We start from the raw sequence: 22,505 nt of genomic DNA, 5'->3' as shown, positions 1-22,505 counted from the left end.
ATGCATTTTCAAACTTCTATAATGACTAGTTAAATGTGCCTAAGTAAAATATAGATTTTACTACCAAAACATACAAATTGAAACAATTATACAGTTTTAAAATAATCCTCTTAAAAATTAACAAATGCTTTTTGTTTACATACTGTCTTGATCTGTGTATACTTGAACTGTGTCACTGCTTTTATTCCCATTTCCAACTGAAGTGCTTGCTGTTACCCAAAATGCATAGTAGCTGAATATTGCCAGTTTATCTATTATTGCAGATACAGTCATATTGTCAAAGTCATTGGTTACTTCATGGAGTGTAAAATTCTGAAAAATAAACATATTGTTGTAATTGTTCAGAATATAGTTTTAGTATACATAAACATTTCAAAGTAATTATTATCCATGAATTGGTTTTCTTATTATTTTAATATGTTAATTTTTGAGGAAAATCAACATAGAACATTTTTATTGTAATAATTAAACTGGAAATATGTTTATACTAAAAGAGGAATAGGTGATGGCAAAATCAACATGCAGAGCTGCGAAGAGTAGAAACACCAAGCTTAGTGATGAAGAACAACTGACGATCAACTGAAGATGCTACAGCTGGGCTGATCAGTGCCAGTTTTCTGCATGAAACATTCAAGTGTTTTTCAAAACATTGACTATTTTTAAACAAGTTTGGGAGTATTACAAAATGTTAATATTTTTTCTTCCTAGTGATGAAGGAATTATGAAAGTGTTCACCTCTTTCTAAGAACACAAATAGTTATTATTAATCTTTAATGGGTCTTCTTTTCTTCTACAACCATGGGGAGAAATGGGAAGGCAGCTAGATGCACTCTCTCGTATGTAGAGTGAGAGAAATTTTCAAATTCTCTTGTTTGACTCCTAGTTAGATTTGTTCCAAGGCATTTTTTGATGATTAGGGAAGCTATGCAAACGTTTCTTTTCTTACCAAATTTTAAACACAACATATATATTCAAACATAATCAATTCTAAAATAAAGGAAAACAGACTTTAAAAAAATCACGTAGGCAAATAGTATGAATAACTTTATAATACTGTCCATCTACATCGGGAACTCTGAATCTCCCCAATCTGCACAAAGCTCTTAGAGTCCTATAGACATGAGTTCACTTCTGGCAGGGCAGCCCTGGATAAGCTGTCTAACCTCAGAGCTGCTCCTTCTGCACCTATAAAGTGGGAATAATCATTTCCTTTGCACCGAGAGCTTTGGAGGGTTGGATGATAGGAAGCACACAAAACACCACGATGTCTACACACAATAAAAAACCAATCAATAGTAATTACTTCACTTAAAAGACTAATATATGATAATCAATTTGGCCTAAATTAATAGTTAGGGTGGTTCTGCAATAGATCCACAAGTTAAATTCAGCAAATTTTTTGGTTCCTTTGCTGGTATGTGGTAGGGAAAAAGAGTGAGTGTAATAAAAGACCTACTTCGATTTTGTGATGACTTATTTAGGAACAGGCAAGTTAAAACAATATAACAATCTCACCCAAAATATGATCTGCGAACTTTGATACATTCCTGTACATCTACTTTACACATGGAATAACTGGCTTACTAAAGTATCTCTTAAAAATATTAACATAACTAAGCCATAAAAACGAAGGAAATCTTGCCATTTGTGACAACATGGACAGACCTTGAGGGCGTTATGCTGAATGAAATAAGTCAGACAGTGAAAGACAAACACCATATGATCTCACTTATATGTGGAATCTAAACAAACAAAAACCTGCGCTCAAGGATCCAGAGAACATATTGGTCGTGACCAGAGGTGGGGTGTGGAGGGGGAACAAAGTGGGTGAAGTGAGTCAAAGGTAAAGACTTCCAGGTATAAAATAAATAATTCATGGTGATGTAATGAAAATATATTAGAGTAGCATTTTGGTGTAAATCTTAATTTTTCTTTCTTATAGAATTTATTCTGATTACCTTTGACCTTGCGGACTGTTAAGTAATGAATTATTTTGAATCACCAGAAGTCATTCCTGATGAGTGCGTGACTTAGCATGCATAGACATGCAACAAATATGAAATCAGATTAATTATCCAGATGATTATTTCATTCATCTATTTATTTTTGGAAAAAACAAGTCTTTGGGCTCCAATTATCTAATTAAGGCTTACTCCTTTGTGTATGCAAATGCAGTCAGAAGTTATTTAGTGAAACCTTTTCAAATTTGATTAATCAACCAGTATTCATTTAGCACTTTTTAATATAATAAAGCACTACGTCAGGTACACTGAGGAAATATGACATAAATGGATAAAAATTAAAATGTGAAAGTTAATACACTATACAAAATATTATGAGTAGTAATCGAAGGAAGAACAAGATGGATTGCCAAATAGTAGTAGAGAGACTAAGTTCCCTAAGGTATTATACTACAAACTCAAGTGCTCCAAAATTACAACTAAGTACCAAAAGTAATGGTGCTCTATTATTATAGTTTTATAGTCTTTCAATTAAAATATTTATTGAGCAATAAACCTCTGTGTGATACAATACCAGAGGTCTTCCGGGGATGGAAAGACAAGTGTCACATGACCCTTTTCTTCAAAGTTGTTTGCTACGGCATAAGGGAGCTAAGACAAGTAGCAGATAATGGAAAGCAGAATGTGATATACCGTGCATGAGGTATTCCACAAGGTTCTGCAGGAAAGAGAAGAAAGAAGGAGGAAAAAAAAAGCCATACACTTATTCTGCTATATAATTTTCATTTTGAGGGTTTCTTCTATTCTAGCAATCCAAAATAGAAGATTAGGTAGTGGAGATTTTGATGCTATATTTAACACGAACTTTAGGAATAAATTAAAGCACAGATGAACTTCAAGCAATATGAGAAATGTTTTAACATCATTAGCCTGTGCCCTCTTGCAGCTGTCACACTTAAAAGCATTCTTAAGATTATTTAATAAAAGATTACGTTTTCTAAGATAGATACATTGCAAGTGGGGTCAGATTATATATGCAGGTTTGAGTAAGTAGGTTGATAAGATCATGTTGAAACTATAGTTAGATATTTACACTTGATTATTTAGATGTGGACGAAGAGAACCAAAATAGAATCACATATAAGCCATAAGTAAATTGTACAGCAGCAAAACCTTTCCTAAGATTCAGAACTACTTTGCAATATTTTTGTTAAATGTATGAAAAAAGAACCTACAATTCGAATGGCCTCTTTGACATCGTGACACATTGTTAAATCTGTAAACAACATTGTGGTAAAAAAAAATAAATAAATTGCACTCTAATACCCATTTCTCTTCCCAAAATAGAGCATAATAAAAAAGAATGGCAAAAATTGCTCAGCGTACAGAGTAGGAAAAAAAAAAAAAAAAACAGATCCTCCTTTCCTATACAACTCCATTCTTAAAGGGCCTTGAGCAGAATGTAAGAATGAAACCGACCTCTGGACTTTCTTTTACCCACTGCTGGGTTAGTCCTGAGACAGCTTGCAAAGTTCTGTTTTGAACCTATGCGTTAGCCTAAACTGCAGTAGATACACTAAAGAAAGTCATACTTTAGTTCCAGTGATTACTGCGCGCCAACAACTAACTCCAGAGGCTAAATTTAGGTTGTTAGTCACAAATGGGATTAGGCAACTTGGAATAACTAAGACTTATCTCTAGTCTCCTGCTTAAAAGTATACAGAGAAATAAGAAAGGCCAGAGTCATAATCAACATGCCATCAATAGTTTCTATCAGTAAGGTATACATTCTGTAATTTGAAGCATTTCTTCTAAATTAGTGTTTTCCAAATTATATTCCAACGCTGCCCATTCCCAATTCAATCACAACCACTCCATTTTATCCTTTTCATATATTAAAGGTCTGTAAAATATTAAGTTTGGGGAAGTAAAGGAATTCTGCTGAAAAAATTAAAAGTATTTCTCTAAATGAAATGTATGTTAGCTATTTTCATAATTATTATCATTAGTAGAAAGTACCCATCTGCAAACTGTGTGACCCTAGAACCTTGTATACACCAAGTTAAATAAGCACATTCTAGTGATTTCATTAGATCTGATATTGAGTAATAATAATGACAATAACCCTCCTGCTAACAATTGAAAATATTTTTAAAATTGAAGAAAAACATTTATGTTGTGTACAGTAATCCCCCATCCCTCATCTGCAGGGCATACCTTCCGAGACCCCCAGTGGATGCCTGAAACCGCAGACAGTACCAAACCCTGTATGTACTATGTTTTTTCCTAGACATACATATTTGAGGTGTGACGGCAAAACTAGCACAAATATCTTTTTCCTTCTTCACAATTTCACAGATAGAAGACTCATTCTTACCATAGATCTTAGCAACCTTAGCATACAATTTTTGTCTTTCCTTATTAAGCCGAGAACTTTCATCTTTCTTTTTTTTTTTTAAAGACTTTATTTTTCCTTTTTCTCCCCAAAGCCCCCAGGTACATAGCTGTATATTCTTCGTTGTGGGTCCTTCTAGTTGTGGCATGTGGGACGCTGCCTCAGCGTGGTTTGATGAGCAGTGCCATGTCCGCACCCAGGATTCGAACCAACGAAACACTGGGCCACCTGCAGTGGAGCGCATGAACTTAACCGCTCGGCCACAGGGCCAGCCCCAAGAACATTCATCTTTTCACTTAAAGGAATCACTTTATAGCTTCTCTTTGACAAATCCAAATTGCCAGCACTACTACTCTTGTGCTTTGGGGCCATTATTAAGTAAAATAAGTTACTTGAACACAAGCACTGCAATACCGCAAGAGTTGATCTGGTAAACAAGACGGCTACTAAGTGACTAACGAGCAGGTAGCGTGTATAGTGTGGATTCACTGGACAAAAGGATGATTCATGTCCCAGGGGCTGGACTAGGATGGCACGAGATGTCATCATGCTACTGAGAATGGTGAACAATTTAAAACTTATGAATTGTTTATTTCTGGAATTTTCCACTTAATATTTTCTTACTGTGGTTGACCATGGGTAACTGAAACCTCAGAAAGCAAAACATGGATAAGGGGGGATTACTGTACAAAGAAAAATAAATTCTTTTTAGCTGAGAAATAATTGAGGGTAAATGAAACCATCGACTCTTTGGAGAACAATTCTTGGAGGAGTAGAATTGAGGGCCATATTTATATACAGGATTTTAAGTAGGTGGCACCTTCATTTTTGGTAATACATTGAAATGCACGTGCAGGTGTGCCTGCATAGATAGAGAGAGAGCGACTAAAATGTATCTGACATTCCTCCACTATAGTTTTCTGTTTCAATGGGAGTTTTATAAAATGTCTACGCATAATTGTCATTGTGAGATTTTTTTCTACCATGCCAAGTCTATATCATCATCAACAACACTAAAGGATGTAAATAAAGAACTAGGAGAAAACTCAAAGTCTTACCTGCATGTAAGTACCTGAAGCATTTCTGTAATAAACAGAATAATATTGTATAATGCCATTAGGTTTTGAGGGAGGCGTCCAAAAGAGAATTATTGATGAAGAACTGAGATTTGCATAATGAACATCTTTGGGAGGGTCACTTGGAGCTATAAAACAAACAATGGGAAAAAAAACTATACTTGTGGCTCCAAATACTGTCTGAAATGTCCTAAATTTTACCTGCCTTTGATAAGTGATGATAATTGGTTTTCAAAAAAACTTAAGAATAACATCTAATTAGAAGTCAGAAATGAAATCCATAAGTTTCACTGGGCCATCCCTCTAACAGGGCATCATAGCAACATCTAAGCAGAGGACAGACGGATTTCTTACTCATGAAACACTACCCCAGTTCTAAAACATGCCCACTGCCCTGGATTTGAAAACATTATAACAAATTTCTAATTCAAAATACATAATATGAATTCTGATTTATCTTAGAATTTTGAAATCCAATAATAGAGGACGAAAGCATTTTATTTTGTTTCATTTAACAAACGCATAAAATGCTGTGTCACGTTGCATGCTGAGTGCATTTAAAATTTAAACTCATTTAACCTCACAAGGACTCTGTGAAGTAGGTCCTTTATTGTTTCCAGAATACAGACAGGAAACTGAGTCACAGATTGACTAACTTTCCCAACATCACACAGCTACGAAGCGAACAACCAATGACAGACAGGCTTGATAATACGTTTTTATATTTAACACTTTTTCTGAGTAGGATATTATTTTACTTGCCTACATCCATTAGAACTCACCTCCCTCAGGTGATCGAAAGTTAACGACATTGCTTCTTGTTTTCCCAGCACCAAATCTGGTGTTAGCTGTTACATAAGTGCTATATTCAACATTATAGTCCAAATCTGAATACTCTAATGATGTTTCAGTTACATTAACAGTTTTTAATGACGATCTATCCCTGAAAGGAAAAAAAAATTGTTTGAAAATTGAAATTTAAATTAAATGTTACATATATATTTCAAGAATGAGTACACTAAAAGCAAGCAACATTTATGCACATAGATTTATTAATAAAATAAAGATGCCACTTATCCCGAAATGCTGAAAAGAGTGAATTTCAGAATAATTCAATAATAAACTTCTTTTGTTTTCAAGTATATTCAGTAATTCAACCAAGTGTTAATAAGATGTTGATATTAGACTTTGCTTGGACTAATCGTACTAGATCTCTAGGAATACTGTGTATTTGAGGCAATTACAGCATTCCTTTGCATGCCAGCGTTTTAATTGTTCAAACATTTGTTCTTTTTAAGTTTTGGCAAAATCTTATTTATTCCATATATAGTGCAAAAGTAACATTTACTTTAGACCAATTCAAATAACTAAATAGTAAATATCTGAACAGTGGTATCTAAAATAGTGAGCCTGTGGGTCAGTCTTTCTTTCTCTAATTAGAAATGAGATTGAAAATAATGTACTTATAACATACAGGAAAGGAAAAAGTAGAGCTCACATCTCTTACTCAATTAAATCTTTAAAATATCTGAAATGACACTCCAGAAAAGAAAATAAATATTGACTCAAAACTCTTCAAGTAAATATAAAATAAAATCCCAGGAGGAGGGAAAAAGTCTAAAGAATAAAATCTTGCTAAGTAACAGAGCACGAGAATTATTTCATTTCAGACATTTTAGTTCAGTTTCCATAGTTTTGACTTGGGTGTAGATTAGAATCTAAACTAAAAAATGGACACGTATATACTGTTGCTGAAAACCATGCATTTTAAAAAGAACTTTAGATTTTAAGAGCAATAAAACTTATTATTAAAAAATTTAGAAAAGAGAATATGATCAATATCACAGAAAAGGTATATGCCTCATGTAATCTAATTTTTTTCCTCCCTTAGAAACACAAGGCATCCAAGAAGTAAATAGATATTCCCTCTGAATATAAAATGCTTTTCCTTTACCACTGAAATATTCGAATTACTGAATCTTTAAGAGGAATAACAGAGTTTAAGTGAATTAACGATATCCACAAAGAGACACATTTCAGCCACGCTTTTACCATTACGAAAGCATCAGTTCACTCCAGATATAAGCATGGTTATCTGAAAAATAGCTGGAAAGCTTACCACAGTGAGAAAAATATGGATGTGGAGTATGTGAGTGGAGACAGGCAGATTAGCCAGGCTATTCAGCGATTCGAAACAGTTTCATCAGACATCCTTTTCAGAAGCAGAAGAGAGAGCTTTCTTTGACTTCACTGAGACCACAGGAAAGGGGCTTTTAAAACTCTTAATGCTGCGTTATTAGTCTGAGAAAGATGCCTTGTCACAGAAATTTTTCCGAATTCCATACTCCTGTCATTGGTCACAGGTCATCAGATCACTACAATATAGCTAAGCCAATTCAGATCTCTAAACCTATGAAATTAGCTAAAGTAATCTAACTGCATTATATCTATTTTCAAAATTCCTTTTCGGGCATATTTTTCAATGCTACCGGCTGCCTTTCATCACTACTTTCTTGCTCTGATCTTCACAGCAAAACACTGCAAATAGGTCTATAATAAGAAAAACTCTGATTATGTTCCGTAGATAATGCAGAATCAAGGCAATTACCCGGAAAATGCAGGTCAAAAATAAATTTTGTCTTACACACCTGGAAATTTCAGTAAAAAGAAGATAGTCTTTATAAATTATCTGAATAACAAACTCAATAATCCACCTCAGTTAGCACATATAGATACAATTTCTACACCCACCCTGGTTTGTCTCCAGGGGCAAAGCAGTGCTAATAAACATTTTTCAGGTACTGATATGTCTTTGTCTGTTTGGGGTTTGCTTTTCTTTTGGAGTTTAGGATTGTGGCTGATGTTTTAATAAGTAAGGTAAGAAAATATCTGAGCATAAATAAACTTCAATTGAAACTTCACCTTCTGAAACAAGTTCAGAATGTATCTAGGCACATAAGAGATGGTTTGCCATAAAACTGAAGGCCAAGAAGAAAGACAAGAAGAGAGAGGAGATGCTGTCCCTGGGGATCTGACTCCATCCTCCCTGCTCAGGCTGAGGCCTGAGCTACGTGCTCTCTGAAGAGCCATCCCAGAGAGCAATCATGCAGTTCAGAGGTCACTCCCTCTCATGCCTCAGAACAGTAGCTCTGATGCTGCTGTAACCAGTTGCTACTCTTGGTTTTAGCTGTTTAGTTTAAAAATCTCTGTTTTGTTCTTATTAGTTTAAAAATATTATAATGGGAATCTTATGTGTTCTATTAAAGTGTTTCATTTCCATTTATAAAACTATATGTTCTATATCTTGATTTTTTCCTCTTATTAAGTTAATAACAATGAACTATATTCTTATTTTTCTGTAGTTGCCTAATGGGATGTATGATAGTATTCAGCCTTCCTTCTATAAATTAACTTGTTTCTCTCCTTTTTTTTACTTTGGTTATTACTAACAATGATGCAGTAATCATTCCTACACAAATATCTTTTCATAAAGGTACTTTTATTTCTGCAGGTTAAAGTCCCAATAGTGTGATTGAGTCAAATGATTGAGTCAAAAATAAAATTTTTTAAATTTTATTTTAATGATAACTGTTCCAAAATAATTACTGTTTCAAATTATAAATTATTATGAATTGGAGTCACAACAACAATGTGTGAGACTACACGTTTGGCCATGCTCTCACGACCAGTGTGGATATTCATCGTCTTATTTTCTGCAAGTTTAATTGGCAAAAATATCTATTTAATTTGCACATCCCTGACCTTGAGTGAGAAAGAATGTCTTCTCATATGTTTATAGGTCATTCATGGTCCATCTTTTTGAATAACTTATTCACATATTTTCTTTTCTCTATTTTATTTTAGTCTTTTAAATGGAGAACAATATATGTCGGGGTTAGGGAGGCATTGTTCTTTTAGATAGGGCTCCACACAAAGAAAGATAGACACCTTCCCCACAGCCTCTGAATTTAGAGATGATATGTATGCAACCAATATTCAACAGAATTCAGCAAAATTTATTGAGCTTCTACTTTACATCAGGAACTATGTTAGACATAAATATGAGTAAGAGACCACCCTTTCTTCAAAATAATGAAAGAAAGCAATAAATTATTATAAAACAGTTCGTTAATAACAATGTGATCTCCTTAAGGACAATAACTTTTTCCCCCCAGTGGCTAAAAGCCACAAAAAAGAGAAAGAGATGAGCAAAGAAATGTTGTGACCAAGAGTAGAAAAGGAGAATAAAGCACAGTGCCAGACATGAAAGAAATTGTTCACTAGAGAGCTGGTTTGTAAGGTTTGAGAGTCAAATAGGGAGTTGAGGGAGCAGGGGAGAGGAAGAGAGGAGGCCTACCAGACAAAGCAGGTCCAACTCTTACGTACCAAAGTCACACACTGTGTGGAAATGAAAAGAATAAAAATGTCACACAATACTTAATCCCTAAAGTAGATGACTGTCAGTATCACCCAAACCTTCCAAGTGGTACACGTTTTCAAACTGAGAAAAACTTAGGGGAGTCCTCAGTGCAATCATTTTACTGATTTAATTCTAGAAGCTTATTAGAACCTTTTAAAAGCTTTTTTTTTTTTAATTTGAGAAATTAAAAGAATTTGAATGACTGAAATTATTCTGAATATATATACGATGCAGTTTTTCTCTGTCTACACTCATTGGTCACACCAAGAAAATATCTTGGGATAAGATTAATGGAGTCTTGAAGATGAAGTTATTTCCTAGTTAATTTATAATTTTTTTTCAAAAAAGAGACATATTTTGACAACTAGAGCATAAAGGAAATTCTAGAGCACAAGAGAAGTTTCTTTGCTCTGCTTTACCAATTCCTTTGCTCATCTTATCACATCAAGACCATGCTGAGCAACAATTGTCCCCGTTTCTCAAATGGAAATGGAAAGATTTAAACAAATTCCCCCATTTCCCAAAGTATGAACATGAATCATTTTCTAGACAAGGCTTGAGACTCTTTGAAACGTCATAATCTTAATTCTAATCTTCATCACTTGATATTTCGTTCCATGTGGACAATCTAACCTGATGATACACTCATCCCTGTCCATTCCTATGAATTTATTTTTAAAACTTTAATCTGCTCTTAACTAAACATTGTAGATTAATCCTTTCACTCACTAAATACTACTCCCCAAAATAAGGAATTTCAACATCCATTTACTTGACTCTATCAAATCACTCTCTCTCTCATATGAACCAGCAACTTCTGTAACTGTCTTGCTATAATATAGGAAACTGCTCTTCTCTGTTGCACTTTAGAATAATTACTCTGCACAGCTGGGTAGTATCAGCAGGTTAGTAATTACATATTAAACAACTCTAAACTAGCAAGGCATAAATAGTTGCACATTCTATCATCATAAAGCTTTAGAATCTCAGAAAGTCTAAGTCAAAGCAAGGTATTCATTTGTTGTTGCTATTGTTCCTATTGTCATAATTTTGTTGGCTGGCTGATTTGTTTTAATTTGGCTTAATTTTATTTTGCTTGTTTGCCCTTAGCAGAAAAGACACATTTGTAAGATTAAAGGGAAAAGCCACTAAAGACAATGAGATTGAAGCTGAGGAAGCATACACTTATAAACCATGGCCTTGGAGCAGAGATAGGGAGTAAAGGTCCAGAAGACAGGCGGAGGGATTGTACTTGAGCTGGGGGAACAGGACTTCATCCCCTGAGAATGAACTAAATCCCTCAGGCTAGAATACGGAGTTTGGATTTTATTCCAAGAGTAACGGAAAGTCCTTGGAGCGTTTTCTCCAGGGGTTAATCGTTGGGTGCATGGTTAAAATAAAATTTTAAATTAAATAAAATAAAAATTCAAAATCCCATACAATACTGAGATTCATTCTTTTCTTTGTCTATATATACATACATATCCTTAGTCAAGCTTCAAGACTCCATGTATCTGGCCTGCCACCCCAACAGCTTCATCTCCTCCCGCTTTTCTCCTGTGCCATTATACTCAAGACACAGGCCATCTTGCTGTTGCTCACACCAAGCTTCTTGCTGCTAACCACACTGGATAATATTATTCCAGCTCCTCCATCCAGTTAGTATACCTCTGGACTTTTCAGCTACATGTGTCAATAAGACAATTTAGATTGGGCCCAGTCACTTGAAACTAAAAGAATCTTGGCTAATAACTTATTCCCATTCTTTCAACACTTTCTCATATGTCTTGAAACTGAGTATTTCCACCATTCTCATCACTCCTCCCGTAACAAACTCTACTTTGTCTATATATTCTTTAAAACTGTGGGGCCCAGTAATCCAATTGATTTATACACAGAACAATATAAGTATTCTCTCATAATGGATAAACTCTGTCAACTAATGCAGACCAACATCAAGCCACTGATTTCTTTTGGTAAAAATATCCCATATGAGTTGATGCAATAAGTTTAATTTATTATAACTCCATAAGTCTTTATCACAAATGCTCTTATCAAACTAAGACTTCCTTAGTCCTTTATGTGCACTGTTGAGTTTTTAGAACAAAGGCCAATTATGACATTTATTCATACTGACGCAAGAAAAGCATGATTTGGGAGTAAGACAGATCTGGGTATGAATTCTGGCTCTGGCATCTTCTAGATCTATAACATTAAGCAACTCCTTAATCTCAGCAAGACTCAGTTTCCACAACTATAAAATGGTGATAATATTCTTCTCTTTATGGCATTGCTGTAGAAAACAAATAAAGAAATATACATAAGAAACTGAACTCATTTGTCCCAAAATGCTAACTACTATGCTGTCCCTCCTCTTGAGCCCCTTTCTTCAGCTCTCCAAGGCATTTTGTTCCCCAAGTCTGTAATGCAAGGAAATCACAATTTCTCCCAGCTTTGTACATTTCACAAACATGATGAAAAGATCCCCTAAACTGGAGGTATAAAAACTCAAGATACATACAGGCAAAATAAATGACTAAATAGATTGGATTTAAAACAGAGTGCAGTGGGAACTGAGGTAAACTGCAGAGCTAAGACTCCATCTTAAAGACAGCCTCTATTCAACTCCAGCTGATTTTTATCATGGGGAATACGGCAAAAGTATTCTGATGTTTGTAAGAAACAAAAGAAACTAAAGTTTTACTAGATATCTACTCATTTATAAATGCTGAAAAAATTTTGTTCAGAATTTATTAACAGTTTGCAGGTCTAGAAAAGCATAACTGGTCCACAGATAGCCTGTTTGTAAGTTGTCACCCAAGCTTCACCCAAGTCATTCATAAAAATGACTAGCAAGAAAGAGCTGAGACAGAGCTTTTAACATCCCACTGGAAATCTCAAGTTAAATTATAAAGAGCACCCTTGTACTCAACCACTCTCTCTATCTGTGTTTGTCTCTCCCATCATCCCACCCTGGCCCTAATATTTCATTTCTACAATGCTGCTTATCAACCTCTCAACACAGTTCATTCATGCTGCCTCCAAGCTTGCAAATACTGTTTCCACTGAGATGTTCTCCTGACTTTCAATTTATTTTTACCACCTTCATTCCAAAGTTGGAGGTAAATTCAGGAAATCTGAAATGACCCCTGTCCCATTCTGATTATTGATCTATATTATATGCTTAAGTCATTAGGTAGTTTTTTAATAGAGTGAAAACGTTTTAGAAAACAGGAGCATTTTTAGCATATGGAAAGCCGTTTGCAAAAGTAAGCTTTTCTGTTACAGGGGAAATTACTTGACCAGTGACATTTAATAAAAAGCTGCATTAGAATTGTTTTGACTTCCTAGTATATTGCTCAGCAAGCATTTTTAAATTATTTCGTATGGGCATATTTTATTTCTAATTAGTCTACAATCATTTTTAAATTCTCTATATTTTTTATCTCCCTGTAGAGTTTAACAAACATCTATCAGATTGACTGACTCAGAATTATTTCTCATAATTAATACTAAGAACACTGAGAAACCTTAAAGCCAAGATTTGCATATAGGCTAGAACTTTCAGCATTGCTTTCATTCCATATTCTTTTAGCTACACCTTACAGGGCGCTCACTTAAAAGTTTTATAAACAAGGAAGAAAACTGCCATTAAGTTTTACAGACAATATAGATGCAATATTGCTAAACAAATCCAAGTTGAATTCAACTAAAAAGTAAATAAGCATTATGTCAGTTTACTAGAGCATCACGCCTCAATCCAAAGCGTATTAAAAGAAAAAGCTTACAGCGCTCTAATTCATTTATTCAATGATGGTTGCCCTAGGAATGCAAGGATTGTTTATCATTTGAAAACAATAAGCATAATTTATCAACATAAAGAAGGAAAAATTGCTATTTTACCAACTTAGATGATAAAATATATCTCACAAAGCAAACTTTAGAAGGAAACATCATTTTAAAACATAATGGGTTAAAAGCAGATTTCTGAGAACACCACCCACAAATCAAATGTGACTCACACAGTAGTTGCTATGAAATGATTGCACATTACCCCTCATGAGCTGTTTTGTAAAGAAATATTCATGACAAGGAGAGAAGTTACCCAGTATAACAAATATAACAGACAGCCTGCAATTTGCAGACATACTAAAAATAGCAAATACACAAAGATGTTTTTTAAAAGAATTTGACAATTATTGGAAGAACAAAAACAATAGAAACTGAGAATTATGAGAGAAACACGGGCCCCTGAAGCAGGAGCTCTGCTAATACTGTTAGCCACCACTTATACAGTGTTTTAAGAGATCCGCACAGATAATTGAGCGGCAGAGCCAGCATTGAAACCCACGTCTCCAAAAGTGCTCCAATCCCAGTTTAACAAAGAATGCAATATTAAAACCTTTTATAAAGAATTCTTTGTATATCCTTTGAAATCCAATTCCTGGGTCTCCTAGGTTTCTAAAGTTAATATATTAAGAATCTCTTTCCCTGACTTCAATAAATTGTTAAATATCTTCAAAGTTTTAATTAAAAAACCTTTATTTTTCACATCTTCATTCCTACAGTTTTTCCAGGCTTGGCCACCCATAAGTTACACACACACTCAGGTACTCAGAAGGTTAATGCACAGTTCTGTAACTGATCAAGTCAGGGCAAAGTGGCCACCTTCCCCACGACTGGACTCCAAGTTCATCTTCCACAAGGACGGCTTACTCGAAACAGCTGTGGGGCAGCTGCAGTTGAACCTTGCCTCCAGATTCCGAAACCAGTGAAGTCAGCGTGATTCTAGCGGCTACTTTCACTTCAGAGTGTCTTGTTCATTGAAGTGGAACTTTTTGAATGGGGAGGCCCAGGTACTGCCTACTCAGTTATAAAAAAAATAGCATTTTCTGTAGTGCTCTAAATTGCAGGCAGGCTGTCAACAGTAAATCCTCTTCCTGACAGGTTATACAGCAGTCCTGCCCTAAGGATTTCTTCCCCTGCATGAATGATTGTTTGCTAGTTGATTCTTTGCTTTTTTGGCTACTTGATGGTCTTCATGAATTTGCTGTGATTCAGCGGTGTTCAAGTATTTCTCTTAGAGTTGGCCTTTGGCTGGGATTATGCTTCAACAGTCTTGAAATGGGGTCCTGGCTCCTTCTGATACAAAGTCAAGGAACGTGAATTTAACCTGCAATATTCTTTTGTAGGTTTCGTGGTATGTGCTTGCCTGAAAAGGAGGCTTCGCAACTACAAAAGCACTCTAAGGCTCCAGAGATCCACCTTCTCATCCTGCATTCGACCTTCGATCATCTCAGGGGGCAAGTAGTCCAGGGTGCCGAAGAGAGTGGTTCTCCTGCAGGATGAGGGCATGCGCCGACTGCCCCAAATCTGCAATCTTAAGTTTTCCAACTGATCCAAAAAGGAGGTTTTGTGGCTTAATGTCTCTCTGAATAACTCTCTTTGAATGACAGTCAGAAAGGCTTGCTCTTTCGTATCAGGAAAGAGAGTAAAATGAGAAGCCTCTTAGAAAATCTGTCTTCCGTATGTCACCATGCCCAGCAAGATCTAAGAGCTCCTCTGGAGGATCATCCAGAGCTAGGGAAGGGTGTGGAAGTCACCTTCCCAATCCTGCACACTGCAGATTGGTGCGGAGAAAACAACCAAGAGCATTTAGCTACATGGGTGTTGAGACAGACATGCTAAGAGAGCTAGGGCACTAGAATAAGCCTGAGGTTAGATCAAGAATAAAACAGAAAATAAGAACCTTGAAACTGGAAGCTATGACTGTAGTTGGGCACCAGAATGATTCCCAAAAAGCCTGGTAAGATGAGCCACAAGATCACAGACTTGAGATTTCTTCACCCTACGTTCAGTAGGCTTCCCCTGTACTAGGAATCCATCTTAGGAAGTGAGATGGAAAAGGATGCTCCATGAAAGAGAAGAGAAAAAGCACTACTGAGAGAGGAACGGGATTGTTCTCAGGAAGTAGAGCTGGAAAACCCAGGCAGAAAAATCTTGATTCTTACTTTCATTAACGTTTTTCACACTCAGTAAAATGATGTCAAAAACCTCAGGATATGGGGCCAGCCTGGTGACACAGTGGTTAAGTTTACATATTCCGCATGTCGGTGGCCTGGGGTTCACCGGTTTGGATCCCAGGTGTGGACTTTGGCACTGCTTGTCAAGCCATGCTGTAGCAGGCATCCCACATACAAAGTAGGGGAAGATGGGCACGGATGTTAGCTCAGGGCCAATCTTCCTCAAAAACAACCTCAAAGTCATCACCATTGATTTAAAAATCTAGAAGTCATCATTGATTCATCTCTTTTTTTAATTCCCATAGCCAATCCATCACCAAGTCCTGGCCACTTAAATATACCAAAAAGCTACCCATTTCTCTCATCCATTCACAGGATCATCTGTTGCTCAGATTACTAAAATAGCCTCCTATCTAGTATTCCTGATAACACTTTTACACCCTACAATGCATTATCCATAAAGTATCCAAAGTTCATGAAATTCCCCAATAGCTCCCATTATAGTTGAAATGAAAATGAAATCCTTACTGTGGCTTAGCTCCTGACCTTTGTCTGCCTCCCATCCCCTGGTGCTACTCTCCTCCATCTCTCTAGCCCTCAGCAACCATGACTTCCTTTCTTGTCTTCCAAATGACAACTTGTGTTTCTCCGCAGAGCCTAGGCAGTGAATGTTCCTCCTCCTGAAAAGTTCCAGCCTGAAGATCTTTACATGACAAGAAGCTCCTTCAGCTTCTTGACACATGATCCGTGTCATTCAGATCACAATTCATGCCACTGCTTTACAGAGGACTTCCCCAAGCATTCCATCAAAAGTAGCCCTATCTCCTTTTTCTCTCATGTAATTGTTTATTGGTATATAATCCAGTCATCCCTTTAGAATGTAAACTCCTTGAGGACAGGGACTTATGTGTGTCTCATTCACATGCATTGTTGAATGAATGAATGAAAAAATGAATGAATAGGGTAATCAAGAGGAATGATTGCCTTCTTTCCACTGCTTCTTTTCCCACTATCAACTCTCAAGTCACTCCCAATTTCACCATGACTAGGCAAAATGACTAGGAATCAGGCAATGAAAACCACAGGAAGTATAGTCCTAAAGAGCAGTATACAATGGGTTTGAAGAGAGATTGAAGAAAGAAAAATCTTAATTTGGGAAAGAGAAGAGTAGATTTCTTTAAAACATCATAGCTTCTCAATGCTGGACCTTCCAAGTAAGAATATAAAAGTAAGAAATGTCTACATTTTATAAAATATCTTGTAAATTGTATTTTCTGAGTTGAAATAGTTAAAATCCACTAGGAAATATGTTACATAACTGATGAATCTTTTTAAGAGGACTTACATTATATCAAAGTGAGGATTTTTAGCTATTGAGTTTTCATGAGGCAGTATAGCCATGTTGTTAATTGATGTGAGATGTATTATAAGATTTCACCTTTTTCACAATTGATGTATAAATAATCATTAATCAGGGTAAAGGTGATCAGAAAAAAAATAAATACACTGCTTACATTTCAATGGAAAATTGACCTTAAATAACAGATATCTAAAGAAATATCTTTTAATTAAATTTTAGTTAAAATTATTCTGCTCAGGGAAACTTAAAAAGACAGTGACAGAGAATATTTGTGTAAAATTCTAGAAGAGTTTAAAATTATATGCTTGTATTCACATAAATTGATCAACGACTTTTAAGAGCATAAATTTAGTACAATTATGAATAGCACATAATTTTTTGTTTTAATTACAAAAGTGGTATTATTTGACTATGCTTGGACTGCTACATAATATGGGAAAAACTTGTTTCTTAATAAAAGCATATTAACTAGCCTATTAATAATCAAGTTCTTAATGTGGCATCACATTCTGAAATTTTTTTTTAAAACTACATTCCTCTTATGTTACAGATTAATACTTGTTCTCAGAACTATTTCCAAAAAAGAAAAAAAAAATTCTTACCAGACATAAACTGTGTAATAGAGGATAATTCCATTTGGCTCCAGGGGTGGTTGCCATGACAACTTCACCATGACACCAGACAACTGTTTTACAGAGAAGTCTTGAGGGGGTGAATCAGGAGCTAAAACGTTGGAGTATAGGATAATGCATTTTATTAAACATATGTAAGAAAAGGTTGAAATGGAAATGTACGAAATTTTTATTATAAACTTTCTGGTAAATGAATCAGGTAGAGTGCCTTTCTCCATGGGCATGGGAGACTGATTGTTTACTTTCAAAATGAGATGATAAAAGAAGATTTTGCATGGTGGTGTTAGAACATCTGTTTCTGTGATTCAATGGAAAAAAATATTTCATGAGAAAAAAGAACAAGGGGTATGTCACAGTGATTCACCTACTGTTCAAGTACATCTTGGTCATTAGCATCAAGCACATTATCATCCTCTAATAAAAATAAAACTATTTGAGTGAAGAAATGTAATATACAGTAAAAGAGCTCCCCAAACAATAAAAAGAGCTGGAAAAAATTCACATATCCAAGAAATGGGAAAGTGATAACGGTAACATTGAGAGAGCAGTTAAAATGACTGGCCTCACATATGAAAACTACATTCTTAATTTCAGTTATGTCATTAAACTGTAAAATAGTATCAAAATCTGTTCACCGAGCCTTCAAAACTAAAGGGTTTACAGAGTAAACAGCAATGTTCACAGAAGCAAGAATAGAGACAGTTTAGGGTCCACTTCTAATTCTGCTATAATACTGTAAGAATTCAAATACTTTAGCCATTCTGCATTGAATAAGCACTAAAAATATTACTGCAAACTAGTTAGCCAAGTTTACATTTCCATTTAGATAAAACATTCAGAATGACTTTTCTTAGCTGCTATATAACAGCATAGTAATATCTTAGAATATTAATACACAACCTTTTCCATGTAAAAGGTATAAATTACTAAACTGTGATCATTGTTATAGTTATAAATGGAAAGTGAACTCACACGTAGCTAATAGAAATTTCAAGAATTTGTTCAGATCTTCAAACAATGTTAATTTATAGATTAGTACATTTGCAGATCACTTTTTCAAATAATTTGGAGAAGATGCTACTTGAATTATTTTAATTTCCTTTTGATTTTCTGCATAATCTCAGCTATAGTTGTGTGTGTATACATGCATGTGTGTTTGTGTGTTTATTTTTTTATAACAATTTTCCAAAAAAAGTTCATTGAGCAGAGAAAAGTTTTATGAGATGAGTTCTAAGGAATAATGGTGACAGCTGTATTTATATTTTCATTTAGGATTCTCACTGGCACTATAATGAAAATGTTATCAAATATTGATTATTACAAGAATCTATATATCATTTGGAGATGTCAGTTTCCCAAAATATGAATCACCTCCAACTGAGAACTCTCTTTCATTTGTCAAAACAAAAGCCTATGATATTTTTCCTAACATTTTTGCAAAACTTAACTTTTGTTATTGAGAAAAAGGATTTCAATCAAACATAGCACTAATTTAGAACACAATGTGTTGTAACTGAGCATTTCTATTCTATAATATGATTTAAGATGCTTATGTGGAAAATCAGACAACACTTGGTGTTTTATATTTAATCTTCAGTATATTCTTGGTTAATTCTTACGTAAAACTTTTTACTGCTAAAGAAATATAATTAGATGGCTATCTAAGCAAAACACTTCATATCTATTATAGCAGACTAAGTTTTAATAATTTTGGCACTTGTATTCTGAAATAAAATCCAAAAAAAGTGAAATTAGAACAAATAGAATAAATAAATGCAATATCTTTTGCAATCTACCAAGTTCACCATGACAGAGCCTCTGTGGATAGATGAGCAAGGTCTTCACAAGGCTCTGACTCCCTCTGCACAGCAAGGTCTTTCCTGTTTCTCATCCTCCCTCTTTACGCATCTTCCTCCAGCTCACAGCTTAGACGTAACTTTCTCAGCTACGCTTTCTCTGACACCTCAGAGTAGTTAAAATCCCTCTTTTGTCTTGGGAATAATTTTGGTAGCACTTATATAATATAAAAATTATAAAAATTATTTGTCTACACACGTCAAATTTAGATCTCTTCTACTAAACTGCAAGTTCCTTGAAAGCAAGGAGCTCCTAACACCCAGGAAAACAAACTTCTCAGGCCTTTAGCCATTCTTGATTTGCTGTAATTTTTCAACAAAGGGATCTTGTTCTTCACACTGTTCCCCAGTAATTATACCAATGAGTTGGCCAAGGACTTAGACGGAAATTTACGAAGACTGTGTTTTTAACAGCCCAGGTAATTCGGACACATAGTATAATTTGAAACTATTGACTTGAGTGGTAAAAAGCTCTGTCTGCTCAAAATATATATTCCTTACTGGTCTAACTTCCTTCATATAAGACCTCAAATTCTCCAGACTATTTTATTAGATCAGAAACAAAGAAGTAAGCTTTATGTCCAGAAGGGCATTGCTAAAATGATTTAATATATCTTTCTTGGGCATTATCTTAGATAGAAAGGAGAACTAACCTTCTCCTCTTAACCTTTAACCATTGTCCCATTGGGAAAGATTTACTTATTAGGTTAATTTTCACTTTGAGAACAAGAAGAATCCAACTATGAAAAAGTGAAATTTTGGACAGGTAGTTTTGAGGGAGAAACAAGCATAGTAAGTAGAGGCAATGACTAAGGAAGACCAACCCATGAGAAGACTTAGAAAATGAGGCAACCCAGAGCACCCTACCAGGAGGCTTTGATGAAGTAATTTGGTGGAGAGGAAAACAGAGACAGACCTGAAATGGGAAGAGAGGGTACCAAAGACTTTATTATTTTGAATAATTTAAGAGCAAAGCAGAGAAAAGCTTTCCTTCTTCTAGAATTGTATAATGGACATTTTGTCCTGGCAAAAGACTAGAATCTGACATCCATACACTGCAATCTAGCTTGAAGATGGTGAAACTTGAAAGAGGGAAGAAAAGATAACCTACAAACACTTGTGATACACCCAGGCTCACTCCTCATGTCAATATCACTTCTTTTTACAAAAAAAAAAAAAAAACTGTCTTAAAAGTACTGGGTATACATACATCGTGATCAAGTGGGATTCATACCAGGGACACAGGGATGCTTCAACATCCGCAAATCAATCAACGTGATACACCACATCAACAAATTGAGGAATAAAAACCACATGATCATCTCAATAGATGCAGAGAAAGCATCTGACAAGATCCAACAGCCATTTATGATAAAAACTCTTAACAAAATGGGGATAGAAGGAAATTACCTCCATATAATAAAGGCCGTGTATGACAAACCCACAGCCAACATCATACCCAATGGGCAAAAACTGAACACCATCCCCCTGAGAACAGGAACGAGACAGGGATGCCCACTATTCAACATAGTACTGGAGGTTTTGGCCAGAGTGATTAGGCAAGTGAAAGGAATAAAAAGGAATCCAAATAGGGAAACAAGAAGTGAAACTCTCGCTGTTTGCAGACGACATGATCTTATATATAGAAACCCCCAAAGAATCCATTGGAAAACTATTAGAAATAATCAAAAACTACAGCAAAGTTGCAGGGTATAAAATCAACTTATATAAATCAGTAGCATTTCTATACTCTAATAACGAACTAACAGAAAAAGAATTCAAGAACACAATACCATTCACAATCACAACAAAAAGAATAAAATACCTTGGGGTGAATTTAACTAAGGAAGTGAAAGACCTATACAATGAAAACTACAAGACTTTCCTGAAAGAAATTGATGACAACATAAAGAGATGGAAAGACATTCCAAGCACATGGATTGGAAGAATAAACATAGTTAAAATGTCCATACTACCTAAAGCAATCTACAGATTCAACGCTATCCCAATCAGACTCCCAAAGACATTCCTTACAGAAATAGAACAAAGAATCCTAAAACTCATATGGGGCAACAAAAGACCCCGAATTGCTAAAGCAATCCTGAGAAAAAAGAACAAAACTGGAGGCATCACAATCCCTGACTTCAAAACATACTACAAAGCTACAGTAATCAAAACGGCATGGTACTGGTACAAAAACAGGTGCACAGATCAATGGAACAGAATTGAACGCCCAGAAATAAAACTGCACATCTATGGACAGTTAATCTTCGACAAAGGAGCTGAGGGCATACAATAGAGAAAATAAAGTCTCTTCAACAAATGGTCGGGGGAAAACTAGAAAGCTACATGTAAAAGAATGAAAATTGACCATTCTTTTTCACCATTCACCCAAATAAACTCAAAATGGATCAAAGACCTAAAGGTAAGACCTGACACCATAAGGATTCTAGAAGAAAATATAGGCAGTACACTCTTTGACATCAGTACTAAAAGGATATTTTCGGACACCACATCATCTCAGACAAGGGAAACAATAGCAAGATTAAACAAATGGGACTTCATCAGACTAAAGAGCTTCTTCAAGGCAAGGGAAAACAGGACTGAAACAAAAAAACAACCCACCAATTGGGAAAAAATATTTGCAAGTCATACATCTGACAAAGGGTTAATCTCCATAATATGCAAAGAACTCACACAACTCAACAACAAAAAATCAAACAACCCGATCAAAAAATGGGCAGGGGACATAAACAGATATTTCTCCAAAGAAGATATATGG

At 35.2% G+C, this 22,505-nt stretch overlaps 1 protein-coding gene across 3 annotated transcripts in view; it reads right to left on the bottom strand.

The window, feature by feature from the left end:
• Window positions 1-22,505, bottom strand: part of PTPRQ (protein tyrosine phosphatase receptor type Q) — a 206,777-nt gene that overhangs the window by 121,227 nt on the left and 63,045 nt on the right. For all 3 annotated transcript variants that reach the window (XM_070254641.1, XM_070254640.1, XM_070254642.1), the window contains 4 exons: window positions 17,838-17,958; window positions 6,215-6,375; window positions 5,415-5,560; window positions 144-312 (listed from right to left, as the gene is read on the bottom strand). In XM_070254641.1, the coding sequence (XP_070110742.1) occupies window positions 144-312; window positions 5,415-5,560; window positions 6,215-6,375; window positions 17,838-17,958 (597 nt within the window). The remainder of the gene's footprint in view (window positions 1-143; window positions 313-5,414; window positions 5,561-6,214; window positions 6,376-17,837; window positions 17,959-22,505) is intronic.

This window comes from Equus caballus, chromosome 28 (genome assembly GCF_041296265.1).
Source record: "Equus caballus isolate H_3958 breed thoroughbred chromosome 28, TB-T2T, whole genome shotgun sequence".
Classification (NCBI taxonomy): domain Eukaryota; kingdom Metazoa; phylum Chordata; class Mammalia; order Perissodactyla; family Equidae; genus Equus; species Equus caballus.
Note: the sequence above shows the minus strand (reverse complement) of the source record. Positions and strands in the feature narration are given on the sequence as shown.